The sequence below is a fragment of the Enoplosus armatus genome, chromosome 3, assembly GCF_043641665.1.
Source record: "Enoplosus armatus isolate fEnoArm2 chromosome 3, fEnoArm2.hap1, whole genome shotgun sequence".
NCBI lineage: Eukaryota > Metazoa > Chordata > Actinopteri > Centrarchiformes > Enoplosidae > Enoplosus > Enoplosus armatus.
The window spans coordinates 10,584,842-10,597,446 of NC_092182.1; the positions used below are offsets into that span (position 1 = coordinate 10,584,842).

A 12,605-nucleotide genomic window follows, 5' to 3' on the forward strand; every position below is an offset into this window, starting at 1 on the left:
TGTTAGCAGTACAAAGATTTCCAGAGTTGTACTGATCCTGCTATTTTAAAGCTACTATTAGCCAGTATTTACTGTCTCCTGATATATTGGTGCATCCCAACTTAATCTCACAGATGTTGCAAAATATCCACAATAACAGAACTGATTTATCCGATTAATTTTGTCTGGTGGCCATAAAGAGCGTAAACTTTATTAAATTAATTGACTTGCATCTTTTTCCCAGTAGACGATTGTTCAGATGAGATGTTGGCTGGCTACCATTTCTATTACCTGCAATGTAAGAACTGTAACTTTTGACACGTGCAGGGCTTCTGGCCAATGCTTGTTTTCTCCAGCAGAGTCAATAATATCCCAGCGAATAAGCTATTGTAATAAGCTGGCCTAATATAGAGGCATATTCTCATGGACTGTTGGGTGGACTTTGTCAGATATGAAAGCAAATTCATATGCTTGATGCTTCTTTATTTACACAACTGTCAGTAAGAACAAACCCAGCTATTTACTGGATTCAATGATTTATTTTTGCACTGTATCTACAGATCTGTGAAAAAGTTGCATTTGTGCCTCCTTGTGCATCTAATTTTTGTGAAATATTAGGGCCATGAGTTGTGATCTTCATTCCATCTTGTTTTCTTGACTGTTTGCTAGGATATCAGAGATGAGTATCTCTGAATTAAACTATTCTGTAGCACAGATGTTTTATAACAATGTTTGCATTTATTGAACAAAATAACACTTTCTCTTTTACATCAGTTCAGTTGTGTTTGGGTTTTGTTAATTCACAATTTCTACAAATGGAATATTACTTGATTCAAAGTCCTGCAATAAAAAATTATGAGTATGTTCATAGCACAATACAACCCACTAAAATGTCAAAAGTACAAGTAGCCATTGCAAAGATGTGTTTTTTTTTTTTATCAGTGTTTTATTATTATTGCATTAATGGGTGAAAAGAATTTCAATTGGCCTTGCTGTTGAATATACAGCTGGTGGTGATGTAACCTTGAAGGGGAGAAAATAATGTGCAAGGACACAATGTCCTCCTGCCTGCAGTCACAACAAGACGATGGAGCTACCAAAATAGTGAACAAGCATTGATGAAACCACTATGAATTAAGACCATAGGCACCCTTTTTATAAGGTTTATAAACTGTAACTACTGGCTTTATTAATAGTTAATAAATAATTTACTAATGCTTTATTGATCAGCTCTAAGCTATTTCCAAGACGTTTTGGCTGGCAGGTTGTGAAAAATCTCTTTGATTTATTGGACTATTTGACCTGACTTATTAAGCATTTATAGATGGATTACCAACATCTATAACTGCATTACTACATAATAAAAAAATTATAAACAACCCTTTTACAACCTTGCAATCAATTTTCTGGCTTAACGAATCTATTAAGCATTAGTTAATGATTTATTAACTACTAATGCCATTACTTACAACTCATTAACCCTTATATATTATGTATTATATTATATATATATATAATATGGATGGATAGTGTTGTATCACTGGAAGCCGTGTTATCACCGTGCTATTTATCAAAGTAGGGGGCGCTACAGGCTTGGCCTATGTCGCTGTGCATCCGGAAGTTGTGTAGCCATATTCATCGTTTTGAATCTGTAGTTCAGCCAACTGTCTACCTGTTAGTTAAAGGGAGCTAAGCTACTGTGTAAAACCCCAGGTTTATTAGCTATATATATATATTTATAGGATGTCGGCTAGTTGTTAAGGCAACAGTGCGTGTGGAACAATGTAGCAGCTAATGTCAAGTCGTCACGGTGAGATCATTTTCAACGAACGTATTGTTCAGGAAATAGCTAGGCAGCTAAGTTAGCTAACGTTAGCTCCGTCGTTACGTTAGCTAACACGTTTGCTAGTAACGGTAGCAGATTTGTCACTTGGGAACGTTACCCAGATGTTTCAGTTCACATGCCACTAGCTAGTAATGTTTGAAGTGTGCTTTGTTTGTACCAACGTTAACGTTAAATTATATCCTTTTACTTAAACGTTACGCTAGCTCAACTTGCCAGGAATGCTGGCCTTGTTATTTGAAGACACTAGCTAAGAGCTGTCGCAAAAGGGAAAGTAATGGTGGAGTGGTGTAACGACTCCATCCAGGCAGCTGTCTGGTAGCTTATTTTGGCGCAGGCTGTTTAACTTTAAACCAATTAGGCAAATTACATTGCTAAATTGTTTTGGCCTCTTAGGCCATAGGTTTCCAGTAAATGTAACTTTATCAAATAATTCAAGCTAACAAGCTGACAATGTTAAATTGGTTTGGCCTCGTGGGCGTTGCGTTACGTGATGATATTGATCGGGAATTTGAAGGCTGGTTTATCCTACATGTTATAATTTTGGATTTCAGACTTTGTTCGTTTACTATGAGCTCCCTATCAGCCCTGCCTCCGGCATCAAGCTCATCATGCAGGACACTACCTGGAGAGGGAAATCAGGTACAGTTACACTATGGCAGCTACTCTGCCTGTATAATTTGCCAACATTATATATATATAATTCATATTTGATGCTAAGCGGTGGTATTGCCTTTTTCCCTCCAGGTACAACCAAAAGCCCCTCTCCTGCAGATTCTGCGTGTTGCCGGAGCCCAGGAAGAAGTCTTCACACTCAAAGAGGTGAGCTGTCAGCTGAAATGTCAAGTATGTTTGTCAGTATGCAGCCTGTTGTGCTGGCCCATAACAAGGTGCTTACTGAGAAGTGGTCATCCCAGGGTTCATTTGTCCTTTATACTGGGTTCCTGTTGGTAAAGATGTACCCTGCAGGTACCTTGTGATATCTGATGTCCAGTGTTTTGTGTAGGTGATGCATTATTTGGGTCAGTACATCATGGGGAAGCAACTGTATGACAAACAGAGGCAACACATAGTCCACTGCCAGGATGACCCTTTGGGAGAGCTGCTGGAGGTGGAGAGCTTCTCTGTCAAAAACCCGAGGTATTCACCAACACTGAAAATGGTCAACACTCAGTAATGCTGGACTGTACATCTAAACTTGTATGTCTAAAATAAGAAAGTCCATTCTAAACTCTTATGTTCTCATTTTACAGCCCGGTGTATGAAATGCTCAAGAAATACTTAGTTGTGCTTGATTGTTCTGGTAAGTGATGAATCATTTAGTTCTATTTACATTCTTTTTATGTGAAATAATGTTTCTGTCTGGGGGCATCATCAAAGGACAAGCAATATATGAATATATTTTGTATGCTTAGTGTATTTGTTGTGACGTGATATTCAGTTGTGTCCTTTTCCTCTTCCCTTTTGTGTTTGATTAATTCAATATTTAATTTGCAACATGGTTTGTTTTGAAGTGAAGACCCCTGGGAATGTGGTGATTATCTTACCGTCATATTCCCTGTGTATATTCTAAAATCACTTTTCTTGCTACCTACGTTGTGAGTGCTTGTGATAGTTTGTGCATCTCTTGGGGGATGCGGGGACCAGAAAACACCATTTTCCAGCTTGTCCTACAAAGCCACAGAAGAAGGCCTTAAGTGAGAGAGTGTATGATGCTATAATTAAAGGGTGGGGGTGTCCTTTTTCTGTTACTGTGTCTCATCTGAAATGCAGACGCTGCAGAGAATCTTTCTGTGGGCCGTGAATGTGTAGAGGGCGGAGTGGAGGATCGTGGTCAGGTAAAAACGAAGCATGGTGCTCAGGAGAAACAGAGACCCCCAACCTTTCTCACCTCATTACACACAACACTTGTGAATACAAAGGGACAGGACTGGCAGGCTAAGTGCAAAGCTGCTTAAAGATGATATCTTTTTGTCATAAGACGTAACATGCCCTGATAACAGTGCTGGTCTTGGTGTAGCACCAAATCACAGAGACTATTTAGTGAGCTGCTTGTGTGTAATGAGGAGGGAGGGTAAGGGCTGCTGTCTTCGTAGGTGTGCATTTGTACAGAGTGGCACCGTCTCTGTACAACCCCATCCTTGGTTTGGGCTGGTGGTATTTTAAGCACTCTTTTGTGATCTACCAGCGCCACCCAGTGGATGGGGGGCAGAGTCACACTCTCTGTCTGTCTCAGAGTTCTCTTCTCTGCTCCGATTTGGATGATCGCAGCTCCTGATCCAGCCACAGGCCTAACAATGACCCTAAACCTCTTCACCCATCCCTGTGTTCCTGCACCCCTCTTTCCAATTCCAAAATCCACCTTCCTGCACCTACTGTGTGCCCACTTGTGTGTAAGACTTTGTCTCAACACTGTTGAGCTACAGTCTGATTTTTTTCTGTCCTCTCGCTTTATGAATCAATGAAGTAACTGTATTTCCAATTACATGTGTTAAGCCCACTCCAGGGTGCTATCAAGTTTAAGATCTGATCATACTCGCAACCTGTTCAAAAGTACGTAGACATTAGATGCCCTCTTTCTCTTTAATTTCTTTCCACCTGTTTACTTTTGAAAATATCTTATGTTATAATTGTTAAACCTTTCCATAGATATATACAGTATAAGGCTATTAATCTTGTACAGTGTATATCTATGGATCATAGCTTAGAAAAAGTATTTACTTAAATCCTATGATCTAGTTTGCACATACTACATATTCAAACTGTTAAAAAAGCTTTGACTCACTAGTTTAATCATATGTTTTAATTAGTTAACTGGCTTTCCTACCTTTGCTTTCTCTATCTGTTTCTGTTGTTTTTACTCTCCACACTGTTTCGGTACACCAATAATCTCCTCCCTATATTGGTTTTGACCTCCCTCTCCACTGGCCCGTACCCTAATTGCCCAGCCCCTTGTTCCCTGGTCCACCACCCCATACCCAGAGGCCACCTTGAAAAGGAGCTGCGAGTCCTCCAAGTACCCAGTTATGGCTCTGTGTTCTAATTTTTCTCCTTCCTCCCTGTGTAGATATGTGGAGGTGTGGTCAAAGCAGGTCTGGAGGCTTGCAGTAATGGGCCTCTCCTGCACACCCCCTCTCAGAGACGACCTCGGGAGCCAGACGATGGTGAGCAAACAGTCTGTCATATGCTTAGGACAAGACCTGCTCAAAATGCTGAATTTAACTCTTCAAAACCTTTCCAGACTCCCTTGAAGGCTTGCCACGGTCAGCCTGCAAACGGCCCAAACTGGATGTTACCCTGGACGAGTGGGACCTCTCTGGCCTGCCCTGGTGGTTTCTGGGTAATCTCCGTAGTAATTACAGCCGCAGGAGCAATGGCTCCACTGACATCCACACAAACCAAGTAAGAAGCCTCATTTGTTGTGAGAAAGTTAATCTAATAACATCAGTGACAACTGGTTCAAGTTTAAAAACACCTAAAAGAGACACAACTACTTGTTGGCAAATGGTGGAGTGTGACAGTGGTGGTCTGACTGATGTGTTAGCTGTCTCCTGCACAGGAGGAGGACACAGCCATCGTGTCGGACACCACCGACGACCTCTGGTTCCTGACTGAGGGCGGGAGTGAACAGGTGAGCGTGGAGATGAAAGAGGCTGCGCTGGAGGAAGGTAGTGGAGGAGAAGGGGAGGCTCTACCTGAGGATGATGATGGAGGAGGGAAGGAGGAGAAAGCAGATCGAGAGGTAGGAGTTTGCTTTGGACTTTGTCTTCATTGGTTCCAGTCACACTCATACCAATGATTTTTTTTTTGTAAGAAATAAATGTAATTGCCGACCAGAGTGAGGATAATGTTATGAGGTGTTTGATCAAATGTCTTGTATATTTATCCAGATGGTGGAGGAGCCAGATGAAGACTCGCAGTGTCTGAGTGATGACACTGATACAGAGATCTCCACACAGGTTTGTATCTTTTTTCACACTTTATGTTCTAGTTTTAGTTGTAGATTTAAACTTAAAAAATGCAGATGTGTGACTTTGTATCTACCTTATCCCTCAGGATGCATGGCAGTGCACAGAGTGCAGGAAGTATAACACACCCCTCCAGAGGTACTGTGTTCGCTGCTGGGCTCTACGTAAGAACTGGTACAAAGATGTGCCGCGGCTCTCCCATTCTCTTTCTGTTCCTGACATCCCAGCATGCAGCTCTCTCACCACCCATGATGAGGAAGATGACAGCGACACAGGCATTGATGTCCCAGACTGCAGCAGGACAGTGTCTGACCCGGTCATCCTGCCCTCCCACTCCACAGCTGAACGACCACTGCCCACTATGATTACAGGGAAAGGCAAGGCGCCCTGGCCCTCCAGCTTCCACAAGGATGAGCAGCTCTCAGGAGGGGAGAGTCAGGAAAATCTGGGCATGGAGGTTGAAGAAGTTAGGCCTGAGGCACTGTTGGAGCCTTGCAAGCTCTGTCGTGTGCGACCGCGCAATGGAAATATAATACACGGACGTACAGCTCACCTGCTAACCTGTTTCCCATGTGCAAGGAGGCTACACAAGTTCCAGGCTCCTTGTCCAGGATGTGGGAAGATCATTCAAAAAGTTATTAAGATATTCATCCTCTAGAAAGCACATGCACTCTGTCAGGCTAAACAACAAAAAAATACATCAGACATTTTCAAACACATTCGAACATACAGCTGCATGCACTCTGGTACACACTCTCTGCCCGGTAGACACATACAACACGTGCACCTTACAATTAAAACCTACTTGGATACACAAATTATAGCACTTGGTGAAGCTTGCTCTTGGTTGCATGGTTTATTTTGCATCACACTGCCTCTGAAGTATTGTCAAGTGAAACACAAGAGTTTGTTATACCAAATGTTTGTTTTGGTGCCACATTTAAATAAGGACATACAAAGGCAGAAGTATTTATTTATTTATTTATTAGGAGATCACATAGGAGTACAGTTTGTGTGAGCTGTTATTTGACTTGATGAAGGCTTGTTTTTCAGGTTATGTGAATTTTGTCTTTGGTTTTTTCATTGCATTTGCTGAATGGTGCCATTTTAGAGACTAGTATTGCTTGCCTTAGTTCTGTTAGTTTTGTTTGATTTTCTTTCTCCATAGATCCACTTCAGTCATCTTGACAAAACTGGAAAAATCAGTGCAGGTATGTAACTACAAGAATATGTCTTTAAGCATCTTCTAAGCCATTTTGTTCTTTTTGTTTTACCCTGTTTGTATCATCTTAGGCAATGTAGCTCTGAGATTTGAGTTATGAAGATGAGATTGAAGGAAGAACAGGAAAGAGTCTTAAAACCATGATTTTGTAGTCAACAGCTGCAGCTCCATGACAGTATCATCCTAAGCTTTTCTTTAAAGAAAAAAAAAGTGGTCTCTCAGAATAAGTGAATGTAAAATACAAATGTTGTGGCTTAAGTCCCGTTTCTCTCAACATAGTATTTTAAAATGTAGAATTGACTTTAACCTGCTTGAGAATGCACAGCTGAAGTATTTACTGTAATTTCCTCTCTGGGTAGTAATTTGATGTTAATATGTATTCAATATTCACAATTGCCAAGCCTATGACAGTTATGCCTGCAGTAAGATATGTAATATAATTGTTGGTTAATGTTTAAATGTTACCTATCAGAACAGGGTATTTTACACCCCCTTCCTGAACTTATGAATAATTTCTGTATATTTTGTGTTTAATTTATTTATAAATCTGTTTTAATTGTTCAGATGGCCACCTCTAATGAAGCAGAAAAGGGCTGCATTTGTTAAAGAGTTCTAATATGTAATTTTACAGCAAAATACTTTCTGAAAGATACAGAAAGTCATTAAGGAAACAGGCTATGTCACCAAATGTACCCTCAGAGAAGAAGACCGTGTAGTACTTGTTTGGGGGGTTTGATTTAAGCGTTACACTGCCATGTAATGACGTTGAACTTTAATTTGTATATTATAGATTTTATTTGGATGGATCTGCGTTATTTGAAGATTGTATTGGCTGGAGCACGTAGATACTATTTCGTGTGTGTGTGTGTGTGTGTGTGTGTGTGTGTGTGTGTGTGTGTGTGTGTGTGTGTGTGTGTGTGTGTGTGTGTGTGTGTGTGTGTGTGTGTGTGTGTGTGTGTGTGTGTGTGTGTTCTATAAATGCAGTATGCGCTACAACGCTCACAAGTAAGATGTTCAGTGACAGTAAGCGTTTAACTCTTGGCTCTGCTTAGCGTAGAGGGAATACCACAGCTCTTTGATCTGCTCTTTACTTGCGCTTAATCTTTCTGCCAGCAGGTGGGGAGAAGTCTCAATATTGTATCTGGTGCCCACAGAAGTTGTACAGTACCAGTAATATAACATGTAATGCGTATATAGAGCATGCCTCCTGTCGTGACTAGAGCCAGCATTGGGCTGGCTTGAGAGTTATATTAGCTATATAAAAGCTATAAAAGATTAATGTAGCCTGTTGTATTTATTGCCATCATTGTGCATCGACAGAAACAAACTTCCTCTAGAATACAGACCTCATGAAAATGGCTCAGCACATATTATACCACTGATACTGGTTCAGAATGACAGACTTAATGATTAACATTAAGACTATAATGTGTGCAGACATGGTACAGCTGATATAGTTGTTTTTTTTTCTACTTGTCATGGAATAAAATAAGTTGTTTTGTAAAGCAAAGAACAGTGGTGAGTTGATTGTTTCATTTAGTTTCACTTGCTGACCAGAGGTACAGTTGATGTACAGTACCCACTGGTGTGTGTGTGAGTGTGTGTGTGTGTGTGTGCGAAGAATAAGTCATTGTATGACAGGCCAGCTGTCATGTGTCCTCTCCTTCTTGACTGGGCTCCAGCACCTGCATCTCTCCTCTGCTTACTCACTGTTCTGCTTTTCTTGTGTCTGCCTTATTTTTGTCCTCCTGTCCAGAAGTGGGACAGACGCCCTGCCCTCTACAGTATATGCTGCTGTAGCGCCGCCGCTATCCGATTTGTGCTTAAATACTCCAGGGTGTTCTTTAGACAAGGATTACTCATTAGGGAATATTCCCTGAGCAGGGAAAGTCTCCTGTGAAGTTTTCCACCATCTGAAACCTCACAAGGGTCCACTAAAGTCCACAGAATAGCGTGTGCAGACATTTCCATTAAATATGAGTGCTTTCATACAAGTGAAGGCAAAATTATGTCTGAAGCTGTACTCAAAGTGCTTTACTGAGGGCATGATTCTTGGTCAAAACTAGTAGAGATCTGTTACTTAAGTGAAAGTACCAAACTGTAAAAATACTCAATTAAATGTAAACGTCCTGCATTGAAAAGTTTACTGAAGTAAAAATACTTGTAATGTAGATGTACATTCAAATGTACTTAAAGTATGAAATGTAAAAGTACTCAATGCAGAATGTGACTGTACTATTACTTATATTTATATATGTGTATATATACATATGTATGTGTATATATGTATATGTATGTCAGATTATTATTCCTCATGCATTAATGTGTAGGCAGCATATTACTGTTGTAGTTGGTTGAGGTGGAGCTAATGTTTAACTATTATATATATATATATATATATATATATATATATATATATATATATAATGCAATGGGTAATTGCTGATTATTTTCTAAATTAACTCATTGTTTGGTTTGTACAATGTCACAAAATAGTGAGAAATGTCCATCAAAATTACCCAGAGCCTAAAATGACATTTTCAAATTGCTTGTTTTGTCCAAATGTCTAAATGATTCAGTGTACTGTAATATAAGCCAAGGAAAGCATGAATTGACTTATGAGTTATCATTTAAAAATAGTTGCATTTATTTTCTGTTTGTTTACTAATCAATCAATAAATCAACAAATCCTTTCAGCTCTAATTTAATATACTATTGGGTAATTTAATCTACAGCAAATGCATCACATTTCATAAATTCTTCATACTATATGTTTATATGTAAAATCTTAATCTGTGAAGTATAACTGTCAAATATTTATAGTGGAGTGAAAGAACTTCCCTCTAAATGGTAGTGGAGTACAAAGTAAATCGTAAAAGGGAAATTATCAAGTAAAGCACAGTTTAGTCTTTAATTTGTACTCAAGTACAGCAGGCTACTTAAATAAAGTACTTAGTTACACTCCACCACTGGTGAACCTCACACAGTATGGAGGTAGGTAGGCGTTGCTGTCCTCTCTATGATTTGCACCACAGCATTAAATGCTCGTAACAGCCATACTAACATGCTTTCCCCTCTCTGCATCTAATTCAAGAATGTCATACTCCTTTTGTCCGCGGCGTCTGGCACGTCACAGAGCGTAGAGACGAAGAATGGTGACATGGCACCCGGAGCTTGGCAGCTCCAGAAGGGAGTGGTAGGGGATCTGCATGTTTCCATGGCGACAGTACCTCCATCCCAACATCCCAGAATAACTTCACACATTCTCCCTTTATCCCCTATGGCGTAAGCAATACTTCCTAGGTGGAAAATAGTTAGGATGGAAGCTCTCTGTTGAACATTGCTCTCATACTTTTGACCATTTTTATCATTTTATTATTTTGTTGTTATTTTTTTGTTCTTGAACTTTTGAAGCACCTTTATAAATATTTTTAGTATTTCTGTGTCACTCTATTCCTGCGTCCTTCGTCTGCATACCTCCAGGATGGTGAGCCTCAGCCTGTTTACCCTCCTTTGCTTTCTTCTGGTTGTGTGTGTCTGGATATCTGTAACTGTATCTGTGTAGCCAGGACCTTTCTTTCTCACCTCCATGCACACACACACACACACACTTTCCCTCTGTTGTGTCCGACTATTTGGTCACTCCAGAAACCAGGCCGCTAAATTTGTCCCACTGGTGACATGGGAGAAGGTCAGTGGAGCCAGAGAAAAATAAAAATAGGAATATGGAGAGAATTTCAAAATAAGAGTAGAAATATTGGGAGGGGGAAACAGGTAATGACAGATATGACACATTAAGATGAGAATAGAGGAGAAACATGATAAACAAAAAAATGTCTTTCCTTGCATCAACAGCAGGAGGCCAGATATGGAAGATGATATATGACTGGGATCAGGGCATAGTTTTCACATAGCCATCCGCTCAGATCTCACAACACACTGCGGTTGTATACACATCACTGGCCTCAGACGGGATTCGGCCGTGTCTCCTAGAGAAGCTATGTGGATTGTGGTTTACACTTGGGCAACATCAAGGTGTAAATTGCTTTCAAATTAAACAGGATGGATTTTATGAGCGCCTGGCTTTACCCTGTCAGATACCCTTCTGATTGACTGAAGTAAAAATGGCAGTCTCAAAAAGATGGTTTCTGGCGTGTGATGCCTATTTTGAGTTATCAAACAACCTGTAGCATCATTGGAATATAAATAATGCCAATAATCAGGTTATTTGTGGCAGTGGAGCACATGTTATTTACAGTGAATAACTTCAGGGCCACCATGTGCTGCAAAGTATGTTAGTGAGAAGTGGGTTATGTATGTAGGTATGAGTATGTATGTGTGTTTGTCCATGTGTGCTGGAGCTTCGCTATGAGTGGGATGCCAGTGGAGGGAAGGGCAGCGGATGGCTCAGAGGCTCAGTCCATTCCTGTGATTTAACATGACACCACTTGCACTAAGACTGCGACAGCTGCGTATGCACATGCCGGCCATTCTGTTTGTTGTAGGGGGATTACTCTGCGATAAAAGCCCCAGTGAGCAGCAGCATGGCTGGGCACAGAACTACTGTTTCCCCCCTGACTTAGAAAGCTTTCTCCAGGCCTCCAGAGCCCTGTAAAAACACAGGTGGGGGCACTTCATTCTGAGCAGCAATGAATGGGAGTATTCTCCCGATGATTAGCTGGGCCGTAGTAGTGTCACATCACCTTTAGACATCCATCACAACGACAACGGTACAGCACTGCGGCTTATGTAAGGTTCATTACTCAACAGAAATAGAGAGGCATAGTAGAGTAGTAATCAGCTCTCGCTGCTCCCATTCATCTGCTTCAGAGTCGTTTGGGGATTGATTTGCTGTTGTTGTGTTGATGATTATCTGGGAGGAGTGCACTGCTTTGTCATTGTGGCGTAGTCAGTATAAAATCACCATAATCTGAAAGAGAAGAGCTCTGCATTGTGCAGTATGAAAAAATGATATCAAAGCGTTCAGTAATGGACGTGCAGTTATCATGGTGACAGTATAGAAACAGTCTCTGAGGCAACACACTCGGGCATCTGTTGCTGTCACTATGGTGACCATGTCCTTTCCAAAAGGCACTTAACCAGTCCATAACATTGTTGCACCCATGAGTCTAGACTTCAAACTGAACAATGCACACCAGGAGTAACACCGAAACACAGTTTAAACCCAGAAATTATCGCTCCTACCACATTCACCAAGACAAGACACTTTTCACTGATTTCAGTTAATTGCATTAAGTATTAACGAACATGTAAAATCCAAATTAAAATGGTCTTTAAGCCAAAATACTAAAAAAAAGTTACCAGTAAATAGTAACAAATCCTCATAGTTTCCCAATAGTTTGCTAGAAAGGAATGATTTTTTTTTACAATGGATTGTCAAAGAACCTGGGAAGGACAATGTATTTATTTGGGTTATAATTTTAGGGAGAATTGAGACAGTGTTCAATATGTACACTTCCAATTAATTAATTCCAAATAATTGCTGGCTAATCTAGAGAGTCCTTTCGTTAGCGCACAGCAGGAAAATGCTGCTGAACACAGAAGAATGTCAAATTTGTCTACAGGCAAGCAT

At 40.3% G+C, this 12,605-nt stretch overlaps 1 protein-coding gene across 3 annotated transcripts; it reads left to right on the forward strand.

The window, feature by feature from the left end:
- Positions 1–1,651: 1,651 nt before the first annotated feature.
- On the forward strand, positions 1,652–8,291 carry mdm4 (MDM4 regulator of p53). 3 transcript variants are annotated; one of them, XR_011597306.1, is made up of 12 exons: positions 1,652–1,789; positions 2,377–2,464; positions 2,570–2,644; positions 2,829–2,962; positions 3,076–3,125; positions 3,596–3,660; positions 4,890–4,986; positions 5,064–5,224; positions 5,367–5,564; positions 5,713–5,781; positions 5,879–7,001; positions 7,084–8,291. XR_011597306.1 is itself a non-coding variant. In XM_070902301.1 (11 exons), the coding sequence occupies exons 2-11, from the start codon at positions 2,393–2,395 to the stop codon at positions 6,446–6,448; spliced, it is 1,491 nt and encodes a 496-aa protein (XP_070758402.1). In that variant the 5' UTR covers positions 1,652–1,789; positions 2,377–2,392; the 3' UTR covers positions 6,449–8,291. The 3 variants fall into 3 exon arrangements, 2 of the variants coding, with proteins under 2 accessions (XP_070758402.1, XP_070758403.1); XM_070902301.1 differs by having other exon boundaries at positions 5,879–8,291; XM_070902302.1 differs by having other exon boundaries at positions 5,382–5,564; positions 5,879–8,291.
- The last annotated feature ends 4,314 nt before the right edge of the window (positions 8,292–12,605 follow it).